Source organism: Cyprinodon variegatus, unplaced genomic scaffold (assembly GCF_000732505.1).
Source record: "Cyprinodon variegatus isolate N-32 unplaced genomic scaffold, C_variegatus-1.0 Scaffold1047, whole genome shotgun sequence".
Classification (NCBI taxonomy): domain Eukaryota; kingdom Metazoa; phylum Chordata; class Actinopteri; order Cyprinodontiformes; family Cyprinodontidae; genus Cyprinodon; species Cyprinodon variegatus.
In genome coordinates this window covers 239,674-264,669 of record NW_015151500.1, presented here as the reverse complement: position 1 = coordinate 264,669, position 24,996 = coordinate 239,674, and the positions used below count along the sequence as shown (strand labels likewise).

The following is a 24,996-nucleotide window of genomic DNA, read 5'->3' as shown; positions in this document are numbered from 1 at the left end:
CGTGGGGACAGCGTCCTCCCTTGCTTTAATGTGCCCCCTGATGTGAGACCCTTGATCTGGTCAGTGTGGGCTGTAGTAACAGGAATGAGTTTGTGTGTGTTTGAGAGAGTAAGTAAGTAAGGGTTGCTGAGTGCAGTGTGGCACCTGCTGCTGGAATGCTGGAAACAATAGATGCAGTATAGGTGTGAGTGTAAGACTGTAAGATTTTAACCAAGATTCTGCCTCCAGAACTTTTCTGTTGGCACGCCTCAAGAAGGAAATGCTGGATTGAAGAAAATACAGCAATCAGTGTTAATGGTGTATAACGGGTAACCAATTCAAATTCAGCAGGGTCTGAATAAAGAAAATCAACAACCAGTAAAGATCAGGAGACATTTTTAATTATAATCTATTGCTTTAATCAACATTTAACACTGAAATTAAAAAGAAGGAGTTTATACATCCATGTTATACATTGAATTTTTCAATAAAAAAAAACAACATAAGAAATAGAAAGTTTCTCCATTTTATAATCTAAATTGTTTTTGAAGGAGAGAACAACCACCTTTTAGTGTGGTATTTAGACAATTTCCTGACTCCCTTTTTTCATAAAAAACCTAGACTGACCTTTTTTTTCTTTCTTTTTTTATGGCTTAATGGGAGAAGTGGGATCTAGGCTGACCTGCAAGGCTTTAAACCTGGGTTTGATTGGTGACAAAGCCATTCTCAAGAACATATCAAGGTGCTCATTTTGAGACTGGATCAATATTTATTTTTGAATATGTTCCTAGTGGAGAATCCTGCTTCACAGCAGTAGTTAAGTTAAGACAAACATACTCAAAATGTGCAGGGTCACACCGTTTCACTGTTCTTTCACTAATTCACTGCTCCTTTCAGCAGTCCACACTTTCTCTGCTGTCTTTTTCTCAACATTTTCCCATCACCTGGCTTTAAACAGGTTTGCCTGCTGTGTCTATAAGTAGCTAGCAGCAGCAACCCTGACTGACAGCAGCTCATTGGCTAATTTGTATCACGATCAGCCTGGTGCCGTACGCTCTGGATGGCTTTACCATACAAATAGTAGAAGCGGCGCAAGTGATGTTTAGACACTGTCGTCGGACAACATTTATAAATGTTTTAAATCAGGTTGGGTTCGGATTACAAAGCAGGTGGGTCTGGATCTGGACCCTGGTACCTTATCCGTAACCCCCCATGTAGTGTTGCATACCTCTGCATGAAAAGCCATGACTCTTAGTTTGCATTCATACCGAATGTAAAAAGAAACACAAATAGGGAGCGGGGTTCCATGTTATCCCTTAGTAAAGGCACACAGGAGTGGATAAACGGTCAGTGATGTGAAGGATGCGCTTTGAGTGATGGGAATAGGATGAATTGGAAGATTATAGAGAAGCAAAACTGTAAATATCATTGTGCATGTGAAAATATAACAAAAAGAACGACACTGAAGTTGAACAATCTGCCCTTTAATATTGATTTGTGACTAATTAGGACACAGGGTGAAGGTTTCTTTCATTCAAAATTGAAGATAAATCAATTTTGTTGGAGTGTGGTAGTTCTGATTTATATCAATAGTTAACATCCCAGAGGGTGATACATGTACATCCCCTGTTAAAGGACAGCAGGTACTGATACTCTCTCTTAGACAGATTGAAGTACTTCTTGAAGCGAGCGTCATTCAGCTCCGGTGTTGGTTCTCCCAAACTGGTAAGATCACTGGAGGATCTTGTGGACCCAGGGGTGCCAGAGCCAATGCTATTGTTTGGCTTTTTACATGAAATACCCTTGCTTGATAAAATCAAGGTCCACCATGTTGAGTTGAACAGACAATAGGAATTGGCAATGATGTGGTGAAACAAGCTATGGGAAATTTATCTGTTATCAGTGGAAATCGTTTGCGAGAAAGAAATAAAAATGTCAAGCTGCCAACGGCAGGAATTGTTCCCCTTCATCCCACTATTTGATGATGTAAGGGATATTTTTGAGTTCCTATAGATTCCTGTTTTCCCCACCAAAACCATTTTGGATGTAAAGTGCAATAAAAAGCTGACCCACATCTAAGCACAGACATGACCACAGGGTGATGCAGATCTTCATATGCCGCACACATACAGTATAACAATTACTTTGCACTTTGAATGGATCAGGTTACCGAGCAATGTGGTTTCAGCCCTAATCATCTTTACTTGTCTGTAAAACTTTATCTCAACATGTTTACACAGATTTTATCCAAACAGTTCCACTATCTTCATACATCAATATGCAAAGTCTTTAGAGGCATGTCTTGTGTCAGTCTGAGTGTTAAGTCATGTCTGACTGCAATTAGAGCCAAGCTTTTAAGGCTTGACAGATTAGAGCTGTGTAACAACTAGCTCAATGCTATCACATGTCACACTGTGTGGGGTGATTCTCTCTGAAACTTAGTTGAAGTTTATGTCAAAAAATATTTTTTAGAAATTGGTTGAAGTATTTGGCAAGAAAAAAAAAGAAACAGTCAAGTCTCAGTTTAAATGTGCTATTGATTTCATCCAGATTCTCAGAATTAGACTTTTCCTTTTTTTTTAATGAAGTCCTAGTCTGAAATTTCATGCCACTAAGCCACTGCAGACGTCTTGTTTTTAAAAAGCAGCAATGAAACCAAAAACAATGGGTAGCCATGTGGAAAGTATGATGAGGTTATGTTAGGAGAACTTTTCTTTTTAGATTTTCCGGTGATTTTCTTACAGCTGGGAAAAAGTGTGCAACAGAGTGTGCTTTATGGAGGGAGTTTCTAAGTTGAGGTTTTATGCCTTTAGCAGCAGTTTCTCAAAGTCTCTCGTCATAATCAAAGGCAAAAGAGGAAACCGTTTCACCCAGGTAGTTACATAAATATACAGTAGCTTTCATACACATAAAGAAGAACAACACACCCCATGTCTTAGGCCCTTTCCACGCCCCTCCACTCACCTCCCACCTTTTTCTCCTCTTTTCAACCCCTCCTTCCATCCATCCCTCCCTCCCATTCTCTCCCCTTTTGAATTAGGTCCATTCTTTCAGCCTGTTCTCCCTCTGAGCGTTTCTGCTCCGCTCTGCTCCTGTGAAAACTCCCTCTGAGTGTGTGCCTGTTTGAACTCCTTGTGTGTGTGTTAAGAAGAGTTTTATGTGTGTGCACAGCGCTCTGTGTTTTTTTTAAGAGGAGCTGAAGTGCAGCCGTTCATCAGTGGAGTTGACGGCAGTCAGGGGAATACTCAGATCACCCAGCCCTGCTTTTTAACTTACTGCTGTTTGCAGGACCTTTATTTTAAAAACTCACTGGACTTTAATTTTTCAACCAAACCTGGACTGCTCTGCGACTCTCTTTTTCTTGCATCTTGATCTGTCACTGGAATTTTCTATATTAATTTTTCCAGAAACTCTCACAGGATTGTTCAATTTTGTTTTATTCTTTACCCGAGTTACTGGGTTGCCAGTTCCTGCAATTTAGATCATTTTGACTCTGTGATTCTTCCACATTTTATTGACTTAAGTCATGTCAAACATTTAATGGAAAAGCAGAAGTACATGAGCCATAAGTTTTCTAATAACTGTTATACAGAAGATTTGTCAGGAAAATGGAATCTATCAGTTCTTTGAGAGTCATGATGCACTCAGGTGGATGCTGATGCTGACTTGGAATGTTCTGAACCTTTGCAGAGTTTGTTTCTGTGGAATTGGATGGAAAGGTAAGTTTTGATTTATTGCACACAATGCTCACATCTGTAAAGTTGTGTCATGTATGTCAGTGGCTTAAGAAAATGGTGTTACCAGAAGCATTTTGGGGAACTGGAAACTTTGAGGGCTATTTCTTGCTTAGAAATACTTCCATTTAATGCGACAGCAGAATTATTTTTCTTTTTTTTAAATAATTGAATGGAAAAAAAGGTAGCCAACATGTTGCATGAGTTCTCGCATGTCTTTTTCAGTGTAAAATTAATAAGAAAACCGACTATAATCATTTTAATTTTTTGGAAGTAGTTGCAGTAAAAGAAAAGCTGAAAAAAATTTTTAAATTGTTTACAATGTAATTTGCATGTTCATAAAATGGTTATAATATAATTAGTAGCATATTTACTTGGTAAAGCTGCTTTTTGAAGAAGTGCCTTCTGTTAAAAGGGTATTTATCTAAATTACTTGAACCGGGAAGGATAGATTTTATGTTATGTGCACACACAAAGATTCAGTGGGAATGTTGGATGGCTACTAGGTCATGTTAATAATGTTGAGGTGTACAATATATGTCCATAGAACAGCTATAGTATCAGGGTTTTTTTTGTTGTTGCGGAAACTGACTGTGTAAAATATATTTTCTACAGTATTTCACTTTACCACAACACTTTTCTAAAAGTTATATATTTCCAGAGAGGCACCAATCAGTTCGACAGAGATCAGACTTTAACAGTTCTTTTCCTTAATTAACTTCAATAATTTATTTGATACAAATGTTATTTTTTTCTATTTTAATAGAAAACCTGTGTATATTTGGATGCATGAATTTTAATAATTGTATGGTTACTTTTTCTCTTTTATCTCATATATTTCCCTGGTAAAATATTAATAGGCAGGTCAGATCTAAAGAAAAGTACAAAGTCTGTTATCAACCAGGATCAACATCAAGTATGTCTATAAACTTTCAAACCTTTATCAAAGATGCAATCATTCCAGTCATCCAAAGTCCATCCTGACAGACCTGAACAATGGAAACATTCTTTATTATGAGACACATTAAGTAGAGAGTGACTTCTACTCTAATCCTAACTCCAAATTGAACCTGCTCCAATTGCAACATTTCTTTTTCCTATCTAAGCCTTGAATGCTTGGAATAATTAATCCAAATCAAACAAAGATTAGCCACAGGTTTGCAGGCTGGAAAACTTTCCCTTCATGTTAAAGGGCCAGATGGCTCAGTATCAGCAACCAGCAGAGTGGTGTGGCCTCACTGCTTCTTCATTCACTGGGTCTCTTTCTGATTACTCAGTTCATTCCTCTTTAAACGCCTTACATTTTCTGGTTCACCTTATTTAGCATATAATCCCATAAAGACTTTTTGTAACTTATGGTGTAAATCAGCTCAGCTTTGCATATTTTGCACATGCACATTTGCACATTTTGGACATTTAAGTTAGACTGTGTGAGACAGACTGTAGGAAAACTAGTGGTGCACTGTTTCTCTTTTGGAATCATATAATGAGTTGAAATTAATCCCTTTAACTTCCAACCAATAATTCTTTCACTCCTTGCGGTCCGTTTGTTTTCATTTTTTAACATACAGAGGTGAAATGAGGCACTGCCCACCTACCTGTAATTCTCTGTAAGACTAAACGCTGGCTCACCTCCATATCAGGGTGTTATATTTTGATTTTATTTGCATACTTGCTTCATGGTTATGCTCCCATCATGGGATTGTTTGTAGAACTCTGCAGTGTGTTCATGTTCTGCCATGCTTCTCCTAAATCACCTGCTCTTCTAAGGCTAAATCTCTCAGCAAAATCAGAACACAACAATTGCTCCTAATGGTGCGTTTTCATCATGGTTTTTGTTTAGCAATCCAGGCAAGCTGCACAAGACACGTCCAACATTTTACATGCCTGTTGAAATTCTACTACAGTGTGTATGATGGCAAAGAGTGCAATCCCTTGACATTTTCTCCACTTTTAGGCATCAGCGTGAGATAACCATACTTTTCCTTGTTTATGAAGACAAGCCATTTAGATCTCACTGACCAACGCCCCTTAAATATACTATTTTTGATTCAGTGGAACCACAGATTTCCACTCAGATGTGTGCAGTATTCTCTACAGCCTTGCAGAGGGTGATGGTGTGCTGATTTCTACGTTGTACTCTGAAAACATAAGAAGTGAATAACCAGACACACAAAAAAAGTTTTTTGTCACCAGAAAAATAGATGCAAGTTTGATTTTCATTGTTTCATTGTTTAATCTTCTTCTTTTGATCCATCTCAGAGTTTAATTTCATGACTGTATGTTCGAAAAACAGTTTTTTCAAGAGGGCTGTTTCTGCAGACCTGCACTGTCAGGACCCAGAGCTGCATTGTTAGGACCCAGATCGGCACTGTCAGGTCCCTGGCTGCAGACCTGCACTGTGAGGTCTCCTGCAATGTTAGAACTGGAATTTTATTCGAAGACTTTCAAAGTAAAATTGTAATTGATTCGAAGCCTAACGTAAAAGCTACAGTAGCGTTGATAAACTCCCCCAGAAGCTAGCTTCCTGTCACGCGCAATTTTACTCCCCATCAAACTCCTATCTCTAATAATATATATGTGTTACATGGAAATAAATCTGTGTATTTGGATCGCTGGATGGAAAAGGACATTTGGTCTATAAGACATTTTCTAAACAACAATGGATGTTGGCGGTCCTATGAGGGTTTTTGCTTACTGTATAAGGCTAGGTGATAAATCAAAATAATCAAAAATAATTAATGTTTTTAAAAGTCCACGATTTGAAATTTTGCTAAATCATAAAATCAAGGAAGCCTCTTCCTGTGCATTTTTTACTTGCCCGATAGCATGCCACACTGTTTACTGTTTACCCCACAAAATGGGTGCACAGCTCCCCGCTTAAGGAGTGCAGCGTTGGTAGCACGGGCAAAGACAAACACAACCACAACAAGAAAAGACAACAAACCCTGGCCGCCTCATTTTCTAAAGCTGTCTGAACGCTGTAGGAGTTCATATACGGATAGACATGGTGCCCATTCGCACTGTAGAGAAGCCTGCCCTTCTTCACATGCTAAAAGTGTGTGACCAGAAATATGACCCGCCGAGTCGCAAATACTTTGCAGAGGTTACGCTACCAGAACTGTTAATCTAAACGCTTCGAGCGCTCAGTGAAAAGAAAGATGCTGCTTTTTTTTTTGCAACTACTACAGACCTTTTGTCCAGTCAGTCTCTTCAGCAATACATGAGTTTAACTGTGCATTATATCAACGTGAACTGCGCTCTCAACAGCTTCTGTTTACAAACCCCTTATTTCCCAGAAGATCAATACAAGTTAATAAATTGCATATTTCAGCAAATGAAGCTCTTTTTTCTTGCACTTAATATATAGGTTTAAATTTTTTACTGACAAAAAAATCAGTACAATGTCACAGTGTGTTGGAGGTTTGACAGGACCCAAATACACACACTGAAGCTTAAGGTGGTTACTTGAAGATTTAATAACAAGAAGGGGAGCAAAAATACAAAAACATAAATCCTCAGAATCCACAAAAATGGAGAACCAGGAATACTTACAACAAGAAGGGGGCAAAGAAATGACGACAAACCAGCAAAGAGTGACGGAACAGGAGGAGAATTTATGGAGAGAGAAGGGAGAGAGAGAAACAAAGGGAGAGAGAGAAACAAAGACCAGGCTAATTAGCAGATTGGGAGCAGGTGTGAACAGAGGCAAGAAGGGAGCTAGGGAAAAGGAGACTGACACAAGAGGGCAAACAAGAAATATCTAAGAACTCAAATACAATCAAAAATAACTAGAACACAAAAATAGAAATAAGACCAATGAAAACTCAGAAATAAAGCTTAAAAAGAACCAAAACCCATGACATACATCTGTTGTTGGGTGAAGATACTTTATGTTATGAATATTTACGTTTACATTTTGTTTTTACAATACATTTATTGTTGGCTCAATATTTATTATTTTGCAGAACATATTTTTTGAATAAAGTAAACCTATTTTTAAAACATGCATGTAGTATTTAATACTTTAAAATCGATTAAAATCATAATGTTCAAGGTGACCAAAAAAAAATAAATAAAGATTTTATTATTATTATTATTTTATTAGTATAATTTAAACTGCTCCAATGCTCAGTTTAACACTGTCATAAACTCTGACCCGACAGCAAACACGTGCTGTGCGCTATTCCCGAAGGCTTCAAATACAACATCCGGAATAAACTTCCGGTCCTGACATTACAGTTCTGCAGCCAGACTCTTGAATTTCCCTCTCAATCATTTGCATGGTCAGTGCGCCCACAGATAAACGGCTTTATATGTACTTGTTTACTTATGTTAACAGGTGCACATGAATTTACCGTTGATTGTTCCTTTTTTTTATCAGTAGAAAGATGTCATAGGATTCTGAGTTGAATGAAAATAGAATAAATACTGGGTGGTGTACAGCGTTTGCTTTAGCTGTTCTTGGTAATTTAAAGCAACTTGAAAAAAAGTTGAGTTATTTCTGCAATGTTTTTAACAGTGTTGATAATGCCTTGACTGTAAACTTTCTACTCCAAAGAAAAGAATATGTGAATAATTTGAGTAAAGAAATCATATTTTGTCTTCAAAAATCAACGTAGTTTTTAAAACATTTTTTGTTGCTGCCCTTGGCATTTATTTTATCTAAAGTATGGAAATAAATCTTCATAGTCAGTACATTTTAAAAACAATCCTAATGTATTTTCTTCTACCTCTCCAAATCTGTCCAGACAAAAAAGTTTGACATTTCCAGCTAAAAAACATTGTTTTTAACAATTTTCTATTTCTAACATTTTTAAAAGAAATAAAATTACTTAACGTACAATTAAACCTCAAACAGAAAAATATTTGCAATGTTAGTCATGATACAAGATTTCCTTTGTCAGGACCAGTTACAATCCCCCTACTTAATAAAGCTTTTGTGGAGCCAGAAAAAATATACATGACCAATTTTGTCGTCAAATGTAAATAACCCAGTTTTTTATTTAACTTAAATGTAAAAGAAAATAAAGTCATTAAACTTTTAAAAGTAGTAAAAATTGTCATGATTTTGTCAAGAGCTTGGACCCACATGCGGATAAACCAATCCATTGAGACAAGGGGAAAAGTTTAACAGGTTTATTGAGAAGTTTTGTGGAGATTCCAGTGTTGCTCTGAACACTGCTCAAACGGAACTGAAAAGTGAGGGGAAGACACTGCTGTTAGTTCAGATTCAGTGGGAAAATTGATTCTCGAACTTGAAGAGGTGGAAAGGTAGGCAGACTCACGTTTCCAGTGAATTGGTTGACTCTTAGACTCCAGTAGGTGAGGAATGTGTTCCGGTGTTTGGTCTCATACGGTGGAGGGCGGACAAGGTTAACCAGAATGCGGTTTCTTGTAGATGAATGGAGAAAACTATCTATTCCACGCAGTTTTCCTGCGGAACTTGAATGGACTGTGGTGCAGATGAATCCCTTGCTCAGTGTGAAGCTCAAACAATTCCTCGGAGAAAAGTGGATCCAAACCTCCAGTTAGTATCCCCAGCTCAGTTTGAAGCTCAGTAGATCCTTCCAGGGAGAGAAGGTCCGAAAATCCAGTTTGCAGGATGACTTCCTGCCAAGAGGCAAAGACAAAAACAAGATTAAAACTCAGGTTGACAAAAACTCAGTTTGACTCAGCAAAACTCAGCTTGGCTGGAGTACCAAAAACTGGCAAACACTCTGGTGTCGAGGTAGTGGCAGTCAGCAGCTTAAGAGCACTCCGTTAAAGAGGTAACCCCTTGCGGGTGTGTAAAGAGGAGAATCAGAACCAGGCGCCGCCTGGTGGAGGAAGGAAGACAAACACACAAAAACACAGACCACAGAGACTGGAGTCCTAACAAAAAATAAGATTTCCACAGTCATGTAAATTAATAATTAAATAACCTTCATCTCATGGAGACAATATGAGCCCAAAACAAGTCGCCCTTCCAACACCAACAGCACCATGCAAGAATCATTACAAATGCATATGCAGACAAATGGCAAAATGACTCGTCTGAATGTAATAGTTCCTATTGGTGACATCGTGGAAATTTAACATAAATGTCAAAGTTATAGGCACTTTTTAAGGCCTTAAAAGAAAGTGCAGATCCTCAGCTAGAGGTTGAAGATCCTTGGTATGTATAACTCCAATTAAATTTATGTTTAAATTCAGAAATCAGTCCTGGTGCCTAAAATTCCATTTTATGTTCATCATTATTTTACTTATTAAGGTAAAAGCTTCCAATGTTTTTTTTAATTAAAAACTTTCAAAGTAAATCCATTACCTTAGGGAAGTTGGCGGCCTAGTTGTTAGGAATCCAGAAGTTCTGAGTTCAAGCCCATCTCCCATAGACTGCCACTCTGGGTCCCTGAGCAAAAGACCTTTAACCCCATACTGCTCCCCGGGCACCGCACAATGGCAGCCCACTGCTTCAAAAGGGGATGGGTTAAAGGTAGAGAGTTAATGGGGAGTGTTGGCCTAGTGGTTAGAGCAATGCACTTGTGCCTTGAGAAAGTTGCAAGTACCCGGTTTAATCCAAGCAGACTGCCACTCTGGGTCCCTGATCAGAAGACCTTTAACCCGACACTGCTCCCCTATGCCACACAATGGCAGTCCACCACATCCTCAAGGGGATGGATTAAATGCAGAGGGAATTTTTCCATTGTGCCATTAATAAAAGGATTTACATTATAACTTGTGAGGAGGCTTCATAGGCTCCCTCTAAAATACTTAAACAAATATATATATATATATATATTTGTTATATATATAGTCCTCGGTTTCAATAGAAACTTTGCAGATCCTTTTTTCCACGGTTGTAGGTAAGTGTCTGCACTGAGCTTCTCTCTCTCTCTGATTTGGTATGCTTTTTCACCCTTTCAGTCACCGTTAAAGTTCACTCTATCCCTTCTTAAGGGTTTCCTTGTTTTTAACAGTGCAGTACATGTGAATATATGCCAACATGGTGCAGAGATGTAAAATCCTATTAAAGCTTACAGCTTAACACTCAGTAACGCGTTTCTGGCTTCCACCCTCCTCTTGCCTTCAATGTTTCCTGCCAATCAAACTGAGCTCGAACCCACCAGTTACCTGCTGTTTGGCATTTTGCTCTATAAAGTCTCGACCCCTCCTTCCACCTCACACACTCCTTCTTATTCTTCCTTCTCCTCCACCCATCTCTCCTGCCTTTCATTTCAGTTGCAGGGAGGCTTGGACTTGTTGGTTGCTGGCCAGGGAAACTCTTTTCTCTTTGCAGGGAAAACAGTTGGCTCCTTTCTCTCTATCACATACTCTTTCTTTTCCATCCCTATACATTTTCATTCTTTTCGTGGGACTGTATGGATGCAGGCATGCTGCCGGCCTGAAGTGCTTAAATCCCAACATCTCGTCCTTTCACAACTCCTTTTCCAGTCTCAAATGCTGTTTTTGTCTTTCTATTCCTTTTCAGTTCAGTTTTGTCCCTTAGATTTCTAACAGTTCTGCTTTTCTTTCTCCAGTATTCATACAGTTCAGCGTTCACCTTTTTTTCACGGCTTTTCTTTTTCCATTGGTTATTTCCCAGCTGTCATTCTTTCACATGTCCTCTATTCTTTTCCTGTTATTATAACCTCATTATTTTTTGCTCCTTAAACCTTTCTCCTTTCATTTAAATGTCTGTCATGTCCTTTACACTAAGTACTCCTTCCTACATCTGCTGTGCCTCTTATTTTCCTTTTACAATATTTTCTAAAAAACCTGTTTTTCCTTGTTTTTTTGTTTTTTTTTAAACTGACGCTTCACTCTAAGGCCAACCATGTTAACATATCCCAAGACTGGGTTAATATGCCGACTCAGTCCAGGCTTGAATACAGTCCAATTGGTTCCTTGGTTTAGTTGACGAAACATTGTTGGCTATGGCCTTAAACTCAGCACACCGATCAAAGATTTTAACGCTTTTAACGCTATTAACGCATTTCTATTTTGTAGTACGGTTTACTTTGCTCAAGATTCTGCAGATTTCCAGTCGCTTTGAGCTGCAAAAACTTGTCCCAATTGGTTCAGATTTTTTTTGCTATTATCCATTATGAAAACTTTTAAAATAACTATTTCCAGCCTTCCTGAATTAACACTTCATTTAATCTTAATATAAGAGTGCAGTGGTGAGACTGAACATTCAAACCAAGGACAAATTATTTCAGATTTGACATTGCTGTGCTTCTAAATCCTGCATTTTTCCATTCAAGAGAGATGCTAATGGCTAGGAATTGTAATAAAAGCACCGTTGTTGTGCTCCATTCTTGCCATTTTTGCCTTTAAGTTTCACTCTCTATTGGTCTCAACACAGATAAAAAGATATCGTCTTGATTTGAAGCATTTATTACCTGTGCATTTCTATACTGACTCAAACTTCATTCTGGACCATCTTTGGCATAAGTGCTGTTCTTTTTCCAGGTGAGACATATTTAATTCTGGACAGGATGGAATTTCTGTTTCTGAACAGCCACATACTAGCCAGGTTGGATTAAGTTAAAAAATCAAGTTTCTCTATATATCTTTGGTTAAAAGGTTTCATTTTCACCATGCATGTACATGCCAGCTCTACTGTGCTAACTGTTTATGTTTAGTTTACTTCAACTTAGATTTAATCAGATTGAAAATGAATGGACTAAAAGATTAATCTAATCTGAATTTAACTAACAAATATTGAATTTGGAAAAAAATTGCTAATAGGTAATGTTATCTTACATAAACTAAGGTGTTCTCAAGACAAAATCAAAGTCATTTAAACAACCCACTAACGAACAATTTTACCTTTTCTTTCTTATCTTTTTAAGGATCAGGTGGTTGTGTAGTTTAAAGGGCGAGCAGGGAATAATGGACAGGCTCCTTCAAGCCTATTCTCTAACCTAAGTCCCACTATTTGACACGGTGTCTGGTTTAAAATTCCCAGCATCTTTACCAACAGAAGCATAAACCCAGTATTTGAATTAATTTCATGTTCTGCTATCTGACCGTTGGTCACAAACATTTCCTCTTTGTCTCAACCTATGGGAGCAAAAGGCTAGAAGTTAAGTTGCTAAAATTCATTCATTCATTCTTGCATGAGGTACTATATTGTTGCACTCTAACCTCTCTCTGCAAAGGCGCGTCTCGCCCTGGAGGCGGCCTGCTTTGTCTGGCTGTCTTATTTAGGCTGGTTTTTGACAGGACAGCTTGGCCCCTTGTCTTCCCTCTTTGAATCTCGGTCTGTCTTTATTTTTAATCCATTCCCTCCTGGCATGCTGCCGCTCAGTGTCTATTGAAGCTGAATTGAATGCAAGTGTCGGTGAGCCCGGTGGCTTTTTTTTTTGTTATCAAGATGCGTTATAGAGCATGAAGGGAGTTTGAGTACTCAGGCTTAAAAGAGTGTTTGCAAACCCGTTTGTTGACTCTGTAGTGTTTGTTGTTGAAGAAAGCAAATTGATAACTAGTGTATAAATGTGTAAGATTTGTACTCTGCATTTAGTTTAAGGAAACAATGCTTTAAATTGATAATGGCACAACGCAGAAGGCATCATCAGACATTGTAGTGCACACTTACACAACTATAGGATACTCACAGGGGACAATGGGACCAGTGGTGTGGTTTACACAAACCGACAGGAGTGTGTAGACTTCACTGAAGCCTATGTGACTCCCAGGAACTGTGAAACGAACTGTGCTGGACTGTGTTCCTGTTGTTGAGTCATGGCGCTCCAGCTGACCAGATCGCTGACGTCCATCTCCTTAAAGATGCTGCAAGCATGTTTTGAGTTTTGTAAACACAAAAACACCAATTGTTTCTCTCTTTTTGCTTTACAAAGAAACACTTCTTTATGTTTGATCAGTTTAATGTTTTTATAACTGCTCTGATATGTGTCTGTTCAAATGTAACTAAGACTATTGTGTTTGCTTAAACTGTTAGGATAAGGTTGCATTCTGTTCAGCGCTTGGATGTATGTATAGATCCATTCATAACCTTTGTGAGTGTCTATATGTGTTCCTATATATGCTGCTGTATTTGTATACCACAGGCTATGGGAGAATTTATGTCTCCTTTCAGCTCTGCGCCGTTGTGTTGTGGTCTGGCTGCCATGAGCCAATGAGAGCTCTCCTGTCTCAACGGCTCAATGGCTCTATTATTCATAAACTGAGTGCCAACAGTCTTGACGGAGTTGTGTGTGTGCATGCTTGTGTAAGTTGCCTTTGCCTGTTTTGGGATTCATATTTACTTTTAATTCCTAACACCAGCTTTTGAGGGTAGTGCCACTAAAAAATTGTGTTATCAACTTAGCGTTAATATGACTATTACTATTGCTAGACACAGTCTATCAATAGTTTAACCTTTCTTAATTCACCTTAACTTGAAAAGAAGATAGTCATTCTTTTTAGCTTTAGACTTTAGTATTGTTGTTGATTCTATTGGTGTCTCTTAGTCTTCCCTTAAGATTATTCACCTTGTATAGAACACAGCTGCCCGTCTTCCATCCGACACCTCTACTTTACATCATTGCTGTCTTATCCACTTCACACTCTTTGTGTGTCAAATGTAGAATTCAATTCAAAAATTTCTTGTTTGTTTTTAAAGCTCCTGAATCCTTGCCCCACCTCATTCCCAACGTGTATGTCTTTCCTTACATCCCAGACCCCTAAGTTAATAAAATAGCTTCCTTCTATTTAAGAACCTTAAAAGAAGGAATGCAATGGAATCTACCCCAGCAATAACATTAACACAATAAACATGTAACATTACATTTGCAAAATGAAAAAATAAAATAAAAACCTTGTCTTACTAAGACAGTAGACTCTAAAGATATTACATTCAGCCTATGATTATGGTAAAAAATAAAAATTCTAATAAAAGATGTAAGTTAGGGGTAGAATGGTTTCTTGGAGTGAAAAATGTTTTTAGTGGTAGGTCATTACTGGTACAAACTGTTTGTATGAAAGGAATGCATAGCAAATTGCACAAGTATTACAATATTGTTAAGAGATATGAATGCATTAGGTAATTATTAGTGCAGGATTAAATTTACTTGATTTTTCATTGGTGTTTCAGTTTTCCTTCTTTAACTCTGGACCCAAGTCTTTGCATGCTTCAGAAGTTTACTTTTGTAACTCTCATACTGAATGTTAGAGAGTCTAACAAATGAAAGGCAACAACAAGGGGAAACTGTGAGAAGGATGGTGTCTGTTTGTTATAAGGTTCAATATAAGGAAGGAGACTGTTTCCAGTGAAAGGCTTTATTGTTCTAACGACCCAACAGCAAAGTCCAAAGTACTGAAAGAAATGTGTATGCATCTAGTGGGTACTCTACAACAGTTATTCCCAACCGGTGGTACGCGTACCCCTAGTGGTCCCGAGTGCATTGCAAGGGCTACGTTAAAATAAATGTATTTCTTACGCAGTAGAATATAATAGCACTGGGACCTGTTTTGCTTTGTGAGAACTCAAATATAAAAATTAAGCCAGCTTCTATCAACCAAAAAGTTATTTCTTCTTGGAGTTTACCTTCAGCTTTTACACACAACAAAACCAAGCAGGGGAACAGACTGGATCTAAAGAACAGTCTTGGATCAGTTCTGTTTCACACTGAGCTATCGGAGTTCATCAAAGCAGATCAGGTGCCTTGATGTGAAAAATTATAAGGTTTATTAAGTCAGTCTGACTTTGATTTTTGTTCTGTGTTTTGTTTCCAATTAATCAAGTTTATATTGTATTTATAAGGGAGTTATTCAGAGGAACTTCAGTTTTTTTTTAAATCCAGGTTTAGTGTATAATTTTATCTTGTATTTATTTAGATTCCTTACTAACTTCCGGCAACATATTTATGTTGTTTTTTTATTTGATTTTGAGATGGAAAGCTTAAAATGATACGAATTAAATGTTCAAATAAAGAGACTAAGAAAAATTGTTTTTATTGCATGTTGCATATCCCGGAAAATATAAACCTTTAAATCTGTATCTCTCCCTTCTTCTCTCTGTGCTGTTTAACATTTATAGTGCTTTCCACTTTTGGACAATCATGGATACTTTTCACTGAGAGGGGTCCTCGAGGTGCGAAAAAATCACTTGTTTCACTTGTTAAGTATTTTTGATTCTGAATTCCTCAAACTCACTCTAAATGCTATTTCTCATGTTTCAATGTGTAATTCAGAATCAATAACACAGTTTCACTTCAACTTACAGTGTTATATTACTTTGAAAAACTTGATACTCCTGCAGATGTTTTGTAAGGTGGATGAACGTTGGTGGATGATACTTACCGGAGCAATGGTATGATTTGATACCTGGTATGATTTGATTCTCTATAAGTGGAGAAAGAAATGTGGGAGAGGGCAGTGACCCCGACATGGAGAGGTTGTGCTCAACTTTGCATTCTTTGCTGCATATCTGTGTCCCACACATGCTAACTCAATCTCTTTTGTCAGTGTGAGTGTGTTTGTGTAGAGTATGTGTGTCATTTGGACTCTGTTCCTCTGTTTCTTACTGCAATGTGAAAGGATTATAGTGTATTGCCATAATAGAGGTTGGCATTGACACACCCTGGCATGAGCATCAATCAGATTCAGACTAAATATACCTCAGCGTTTGTGTATCTGTGTGTGTGTACACAAGGGCATCCTTGGCAAAAGCAGTTTCTGAACCGTGTTTCTTTCTCCCCGTCTCTATTTTTAGGTCCCTGTGCCCAGCCGGAATGTTTTTGTCCTGTCTTGGATGTGAGAGGTGATCTGAGTTGTCCTTCATAAGAGCACCAGTGGATATATCAGGAAAAGAAGGAAGAGGTTTGGAAGCTGCAAACAAGAAGCAAAACTGGTTCTTTTCGAACTCAGAACTACACAGTTTTTTTTTTTTTTTTTTAGTAAAAAAGAACTGGATGAAAACCAGATAAATAAATCGTCCTTCAGTGCAAATATTGAGCACTCAAACCACTAAAACCAAATTTAAAGAGGTTGGTTTAAAGGGTTTGAAAATGATGACCATGATGATGATGATGGTGGTCACCTGCAGTTCTCTGTTGCTCCTCGGGATGGCTGCTGCATACTCTTCCTCCAGCTCTGTGACCCGTGCTTCATCTTCCTCGTCCTCATCCCCCTCTTCCTCCTCCACCTCACCACGCATGAAACTTTCATACAAAGGTAAGGACCAACTTTCTATAAAAGTCGGTTTGCTTTAGCACTACACAATTTTATAAACTATTAGCGAACAGCCAGATACCACAAACGCACACAAACACAGACAGCTTAAAGACACAGTGGTGCAGTTGTGTATCCATTTCAAGCTTTTTAATGTTAGAGGAGGCAACTCTGTGCCCAGCACAGCCACATAAAACCAAGGATTTGTGCCATCACTGAAAGATGATAATTACAGCCTGAAGAGTCACTCCAAGGACCAGAGGCTCCTTGCAAGCTGCCTATCCCACTGAAATATGTGCCCGCTTTAATTTTAGCTCAGAGTGACATGTACGTTAGGCAGTGAAATGATTAGGTCTATTTTTATTTTGGATTCATTATCAACATAATAATTGTTCTCTTTTCATGCAAAAAAAAGGTTTAACAAAAAAAAAAATTGCACAAGTAAGGATTATTAGAAATGGTTTAATTTCACCTAAACAATACATCTAAATAATTTTACAAAAGCGCTCCAATGCTTTGATTCATTTACAGATTAGCAGTTTTCAACTAAATATGATATTGGGTAAAAATATATAGGGTAAAAAAATACAAAAAAAATAAAACAAAGATATTATATCATGCACACAAATAAAAACTTAAAAAATAAGTAATAAGTAAAGTTGAAGATTATAACGGGCAATAAATAGATAAGGTAACTATAACTGAGGCGAATGAAGAAAGAACCTAATTAAAAGAGATTCATACATTTATGTCTCACTGTATAATTTAATTTCTACCTATATTTATTTGTTTATTATAAGTTTGGGGGCAATTAATTGTATGCTTATTTTTATTTATTAAGCATTTATTTATTTCTGTATTTATTTTCAAATATGGCAGAGTTGGTCCTCCATACAAGTTGGGCTTGATTTATATCAGAAAGACATCAAACTAACTAACTGCCTCTCATGTTAAAAATATAAATCTTTATGTCTAATACTTATTCTTTTGTTTTTGAGCACTTCCAGCATGCCTTTTTTTATTTATTTTTTTAACTAATAATACTAAACTAAAATAATCATGTCCTTTATTTTAGTAAAGAAAAGAATTCAAAAGGATAGAGTTCAATTACCAGACTGAGTAACTTACAGTAGCAGCAATTCAAAATGGCCCTTCGCAGTCAATCGCCAGCTGAATGGCAGCTCACTTTCCTGCAACTCCCAGCCACTGGAGTTGCCCCGTCCTTCTCCTGGGGGTGCATATTCTCTTTACTTTGAATCCACCCTTTCACTGAATTACAAGGTCTGACCAGGAGTTGACACTTTTCTTAAGATCTTAATGTCCACAAATCATGACAGAAAGAATATTTTAGTACAAAAATTGATGTTTAAAAAGGAATTGTAGGGGACCCCTCAAGGACCAGCCAAGGGCCCATCAAGGAAAGTGGGGAAATTTTGAATGGATTCTACTGTACATTGTACATGGCCTGTACTTATATAGCAATATAGTCTAAGGAGCTTTGGTCAAGTCAGGTCATTCACTTCTTCACACACACACTCACATACTGATGAGGGCAACCCACAGCTGCCCTAAGGCTTACTGACAGAAGTGAGGCTGCCGTACACAGGCACCACCAGGCCCTCTGACCATCATCAATAGGCAATGCTGACCCAAGGACACAACAACATTGAAAGCCTGAGCAGGGGCTTGAACCGGTTAAAGGGGAAACTCCTGCATCCGACACCACATACAATCATGCATACTTAATTCAACTTAATCTGTTTCTCTTTTTTCTTCAGTATTAAGCTTGCTGAAATGGGAGCTAAGTCCAAATCTCACTCTACTAAGAATAAAAATGACAGATAGTATGACTGTCAAAATCCTTGAATCCTTATAGGATGCTTTACACAAGCAACAGCCATATTGGATTCGGATCAAGGTTGGCGACAGACCTCTGAGTTTCCAAAACAAAATTCTGGCCTCAAGAAAAGTTTTGATTATTTCAGTTAACTTGGATATCATGGAAGAAAACAATTCTTTCTCTGTCCTTAAGTGACATAGTGAGACCATCAAGTAATTTACTTAAATCCTTAAACTGAAAATAAAACAATTTCCCAATACAATCCTTAATTGTTACTTGTGAGGTAGTTTTAAAAGTACTCTTATAAATACTTCAAAGAACCTCTTGTTATCCCAGAATTTATTTATTGAGGTTGGTGTTACGTACTGCATGTCACTTTTAAAGTGTAGCTAAAACCAGACAGCTGCATTTATTAGGTTGTCTACACTATTTCTTACCATTTATTTGATTTAAGTCTGTCATTTTCAATTCAATACGTCTTTATTAGACACAAGGTTATTTTAACCATAAGATGGTGAAAAATGGGTTATAAAGTCCCTGATGTCATGCAGGCTGCTTTTACATGGCGTCAGAGCTAGAACAATAACAAGCTAATAAAGCCTTTTACATGTGTAAATTAATAAGACTTTGGTCTTGTTTTGTTGAACTCCTCATTTAAGCTAGGACAACGGGGGAGGATATTTTTATAGCTTCTCTGGCCAACAGCATGTCTTTTTTCCACTGGCATGGGTTGAGTTTTGCAAAGCTAGATTTTTCTGGGCTCTGCTCAGCTATTTTGTTTTGTTTTTGCCAGTTTTGTAACGGCAGGGGCACTTATGTTTTCCATTAAGATTATTACTCTTGAAGGATATTGTCAGACCCCTTAAGATGTCACTTGCTTTAGAGGGCAGCCTTGTTATAAACTTTATAAAATAATAATAAATATAAAATTCTGATCACCCAACCTATAAATTAGAGAATTTGCTAATAAGAATGTACAGTAGTGCTAGTTTGATACTACTAGGCTAATTGTAAACCAACATTTGCCTTCAAAAGTTAGAAATATTATGAACAATGGAAATAAACTAAATCAAACTAGTGAAGCAAAACTTATAAAGATCTTGGAAAAAAATAAGTGCTGACTAACAGGGTCTGATAGGGCATTGGATATATTACATCATTCAATCTCCAGTGCTTTGTTAGACTGTTTTTTAAAAGACACTCCTTTGAGGGAGAAAGCCAAAGGTTAATCCAATTATAGGCCTTCACATTACAGAGAGCATCGTAAGAAATTTAAGACATTTATTTTTCCATTTTGTTTCACGTTCAGCAGTTGTGTAAATGAGAATGCACTGGAATCCCCATTCAGTTTATTGTAAATATGTAAAATTGGTGTTGCTTAATTTTGATAATTGTATGAATAATTACTCAGTCAGTCTCATTACAATTTAATAGGAAATTTGGCAATAGTTTTTTACCTTCCTATAAAATATTCAGCAAAATGCAGCTAAAAATAAACTTAGTTTATATATAGTTTTGTTGTATAAATATACACCAAGTGTACACCAAGAGCAATTCGAAGAATCAAAGTATGATCTATTAAATAATACACATTCCTATAAAAATATGGTGATTTTATATTGAATGCTATGGGACTAAATCCGTCCTCTAAATATAAAAACAATTGGTCAAATATTAAATTGTTAAACTTGTAGTCATTAGACTGAATTAAATGTGTGCTAAAATGCACTAAATTTCATCAGTAAGTTGCGCATTAATCAGCGGTTGAGCCCGCTTTCAGACGTGATCCCCCTTTGCTCGCATAGAGACTGACTGGCAGCGTTCTGTCAGTCTCTATGCAGAATCCCTAGTCGAAGCCCTAAGACTCTGTGCATTGAAGCAACCAGAAAAGAAGTAGGGCCCTGATTGGATAGTACACAAAAACCTTATAGAGTTTATGAACTGAACTCTTGCATGGTTTCTGGAATTTATTATTTCAGACTGCTTCAAAACAGCTAATTTCATCAATGTGTTTAATCTTTTTGAACATTTTTTTTATGCAATCGGTAGGTTTAAATGTATTTTATATCACTGAGCCTCCCCTGTTTCAGAGACCAGCAGTTATGCACTTACTAATTATAGATTTATAGATTCTTGTTAGGCTAACTAACAACAAATATAAGAACTAACAGACTGATCACAACTAAAAAATTTATATTTGAATGTTTCTGATTCTTATGATTAAACTGACTCTAATGAGTGTTTAGTATTCATTAGGCTGTAATGAATTCTTGCATAAAAAGATTTCCACTTAATTTTATTAATACCTGATCTAAGAGAGAGGGAATAATCAAAATTTTTACAGCAGGACTTAAAAAGACTTTCTCCCCCCTTAAAGTGACTGGATCAGTAGTCTCTTGGTCTACAACAGCTCAGTTTATCAGTAGTATTAGCCAGGTTTCTTTCAAGGACAGAAAAGAGAAAACAGATTTCTACTTCAACAGTTTTGAATGATTAGATGCAACAATTTGTAGACCTGAGCCATGTGGCCAAGCATCAGTATCAGAGCAGTAAATAAGCAGTGGTTACTTGTTACAGTGCTTTCACACCAAAATGACAAGATAAGATTGAACTCAACAGCTTTCTCTATATATTTTAACCTTTGAATGGATTTGGAAAGCCATCAACATTTTAAAGCAAAGAGCTTTTAGTTGTTACATGGATACTTTGAAGTGCACGATACACTCCTATGGCTTTAGGAGCCTGTGTTGTTGCCTGATCAACTTGTGACGACATTTTACCCCTATTTTACCTTCTCTCCACTGTCTGCCTGTACATGTTATGATTAAAAATCCTTTTATTTGTTCTTTACCCATGCCCCTCCTGCTGTGTGATTTCTGTTTTGCCATCCTCTTACCGCCTGTTTGACTTGTCTGAGCTGCTGCTCTACCCTCATGCACCCTCCTGTCCTCTCAGGTCAGTGGGTAAAGTGTACCTCAGTGTTTGATGTAAAACGTATGCTACTTTCGTCTTGTATGATTTTTTTAAATTATGTTAAATAAACAAAGCTCGGGTGGATTGAATGTTTTAGAAAAAACATTTAAGGAATAGATATACACTATTTTATTTTAGCATCAATAATATGATTTTCTAGGTGATAACCTATTTTAACACTTTAAGAATATATTCTGGATAAGTTATGGTATGGTTATTTGTATTTCTTCTATAGCTGTAGCCTTAACAATTCAAACTATTATCAGATGTTTCTCTTAGGAGTATTAACATGAATATGTCAACAAAAGAATAGCTTTTGGATAGTTTAAAACTTGATTTCTGTTGTTAATGATTCCTTTATAGAGTTGCAACAGTACCACGGGGTGCGACGATTTGAACTGGAGCGTTCCTGCTGTTTCAGCGCCATGCTGCTGGATGAAGAGAGGGGCCGGCTTTTTGTGGGGGCCAAGAATTTTTTGCTGTCACTCTCATTGGACAATATTGCCAAACAAGAGCACAAGGTAAATCTGATTAATTGTCACATATGTTTGAATGCTGTATGTCTTCCCATTGATAATATTTTAATCCTCCCCTCGCCATAGGTTGTAGTAGATTGTAGATTTAATCCTTTCATATTAGTTGTTTTAATGTTAAATCAGACAAAAAGGAAAAAAAAAACATTTTTTTTTTTTTTTTTTTTTTTTTTTTGTCATACATAATAAATATTGTAAAACTTATTTGATTTTAACAAATAAGTGCTCTATTGCTGCTGGTCATGTTCATCAGGAACCAGAATATTATATATAATTCTGGCAATAATTAAAAGGAAGGAAGGTGAATTTATTTCTAATATTCATTATATTGTTTGCTTTCTAGGAATACGTTACTGTCTCCTTTTCAAAAGCAGAGTGCACAGAGATAAGAGGAATTGAAGGAAGTGTTATCAAACGTATTTCATGACCAGCCACTGAGCACATACAAAGAGGTAGAATAATGTGCAATTAACACAATTTAAAAACCTTTGAATAAACAAAAAGAGATTGTTACAGAAACATCAGACATAACATCACATTACAGCCATAATCTACTCTTTAAGTTATATTTCCAGCGTCCTAAAAATACTCTCTGAAGAACAGGTGTACCTTAACAATATGAATGTACAGTATCACCAACAAAGCTATAGTTATGTGTGCTATTCAAGCAAAGTACAGTCTAGTGGGAACATGTGTCCACAGCTGTTTGGATGAAATTACATGTTTGCCGTGTCGGATTTGAACACTTTGTTGGTCTTTGGCATATGGGTGAGTTTGATTTATGCCCTCAGATTGCAGGTTCACCATAGCTGATGTCGTTTACTCTCTGTGGTCACATTTGCAGGGGAGGAAGGTATCAGAGGAGTAGATGAAATGGGAAATAACAGACCTAGACAGAGGGAAGAGACAGGAAGTGAGCTGAGGAAAAGTATGGGCAGTCAAAATGAAGACCTTTCATCATAACATATGTTTTTAAAAAGGTGTACAGAACCTCACTCAGAAGGCCTGAATGTGCATTTAAAAAGATTTTAAAGAGCTGATTTTTTTTTGACCTTTTCTCTGATCTTTCAGATTTACTGGCCTGCTCCTGTTGACTGGAGAGAGGAGTGTAACTGGGCCGGCAAGGACATTACTGTAAGTCCTGTTTTCTTTATCTTTCTTCCAAGTCTCTGGGTTATAAGGTAGAAAAAAAAACACAAAAACACACAAATGTTTCTCTGAAAAATAAAAGAATTGAAAAAGGTGAACCATTAGAAATCAATTAATTTGGTTAAAAAATTATTGCAGCCAAAAAAACAACAAAAAAAAAAAGACAACTTCTTAACTTCCTGTTCATGAACTTTTACTATCAGGTCACCTTTCAGTCTATATCAGACACTGTACAAGAAGAGAGGAGAAATAAGAGGCCTGTGGAGATGTCCACTCCTACCCGGCACAACACAATACTACCTTTTAATCCACTGGAGTCATGGGAATCATCACAAGACAGAATAACTGCACGGAAACTGATAACATGTAATAATAGGTGTAGCACTCCTACTTTAAGATCTACCATGTGCTGAGATCACTTCCTCAAAATCAAGTTATTTTAAACCCAATGTGACTGAGATTTACGCTCTCATGGAAAGTCAGAAACATTTGCTGTTTTATTTTTCTTAAAACTGCCTAGAACCAAAAGGTTCATAGAAGATATCAAAACAATTTTGTTACTGAGCTACAGTATTACCATAAAATTTGTTAGGTTGCTGCTGCACTGTGTCTGATTTTAGAAGGCATAATGCAGTTTTTAATTAAAAAAACATCCACTATTCTGTAAACACCATAATCTATAATACTAACTGACACTGCAGAAGGAGGTGAATTAATATACGCATCCTTAAGCTCCATCTTAGTAGATATTGCAGATGCAGATTTGATTTGCTATTTTTTCCTAGCTTCACAGTTAAGGTTTTAAAATAGAGATTTTTTTGTTTTGGTCTATTGTCATAGAGAGTCATACATACAAGTACTCTTGTCAAATCTAGTTTTATTTAGGATTACCAAGGTCCCCAAGACCACCCAGGATTAAACCACATGCAAAGCTATACATCTTTCTTAAGTTTTAAAGTTCTTTGCATAATCCTGTGCATTTTTCTTTTTTTATATATCTGAGTTTTACATTTGAATGTTCAATCAAAATGTGGAGGCTTGCCAAAAATCTGCTTGCATATATTTAATTGATTTCTCCCTGTGTTATATAGCTTTTTTTTTTTTTTTTTTTTACATGTATTCCCATATGTTATATGAAGTGTGCAGAATGGGTGTGTGTTGTGTGTGTGTGGGTGTGTTTGTAAAGCAAACCCATCATCAGTGTGATTACACAGCTGTAGTAGACAGACAACGAGCTCCATTCATGCTAAACTCAGGCTCCAGTTTCAAATGACCAGAAGATGGACTATGTGTGTTCAGGTTTCAGTGTGTTTGTGTGTCTGAAAGAGAAAGTAATGGAGGGGGCGATGAATGGTGAAAAGAATGTTTAATAGTTTCTGAAATAGATGAAAAAAGATTTCATTTTCAAAATGAGGAAATGTAAAAGAGTTAGAATATAAGAGCTTTTCTTGCATTGTCTGTTTTTTTCCCATTATTTTCAAGCTTTGTATTTTTATTTAACTTTTCCTTCTCGTATCACCCGCACAAGAACAGCACTGAAAATTTTTTAAAATCAAAATAAAGAGACTTTTTCACCCTCAATCTATACAGAGTTAACAAACAGACGTATATCAAAACCCATTCAAATGTA

General features: G+C 36.9%; 1 protein-coding gene across 2 annotated transcripts in view; it reads left to right on the top strand.

Annotated features, from left to right (window-relative positions):
• The first annotated feature begins 3,055 nt into the window (after positions 1–3,055).
• The window catches only part of sema3b (sema domain, immunoglobulin domain (Ig), short basic domain, secreted, (semaphorin) 3B), a 42,282-nt gene continuing 20,341 nt past the window's right edge, over positions 3,056–24,996 (top strand). Inside the window, exons 1-4 of one of the 2 annotated variants that reach the window (XM_015399795.1) lie at positions 3,056–3,698; positions 16,414–16,874; positions 22,048–22,205; positions 23,289–23,351. In XM_015399795.1, the coding sequence (XP_015255281.1) occupies positions 16,709–16,874; positions 22,048–22,205; positions 23,289–23,351 (387 nt within the window). In that variant the 5' untranslated portion in view covers positions 3,056–3,698; positions 16,414–16,708. The remainder of the gene's footprint in view (positions 3,699–16,413; positions 16,875–22,047; positions 22,206–23,288; positions 23,352–24,996) is intronic. The other variant, XM_015399796.1, reaches the window with a different exon arrangement.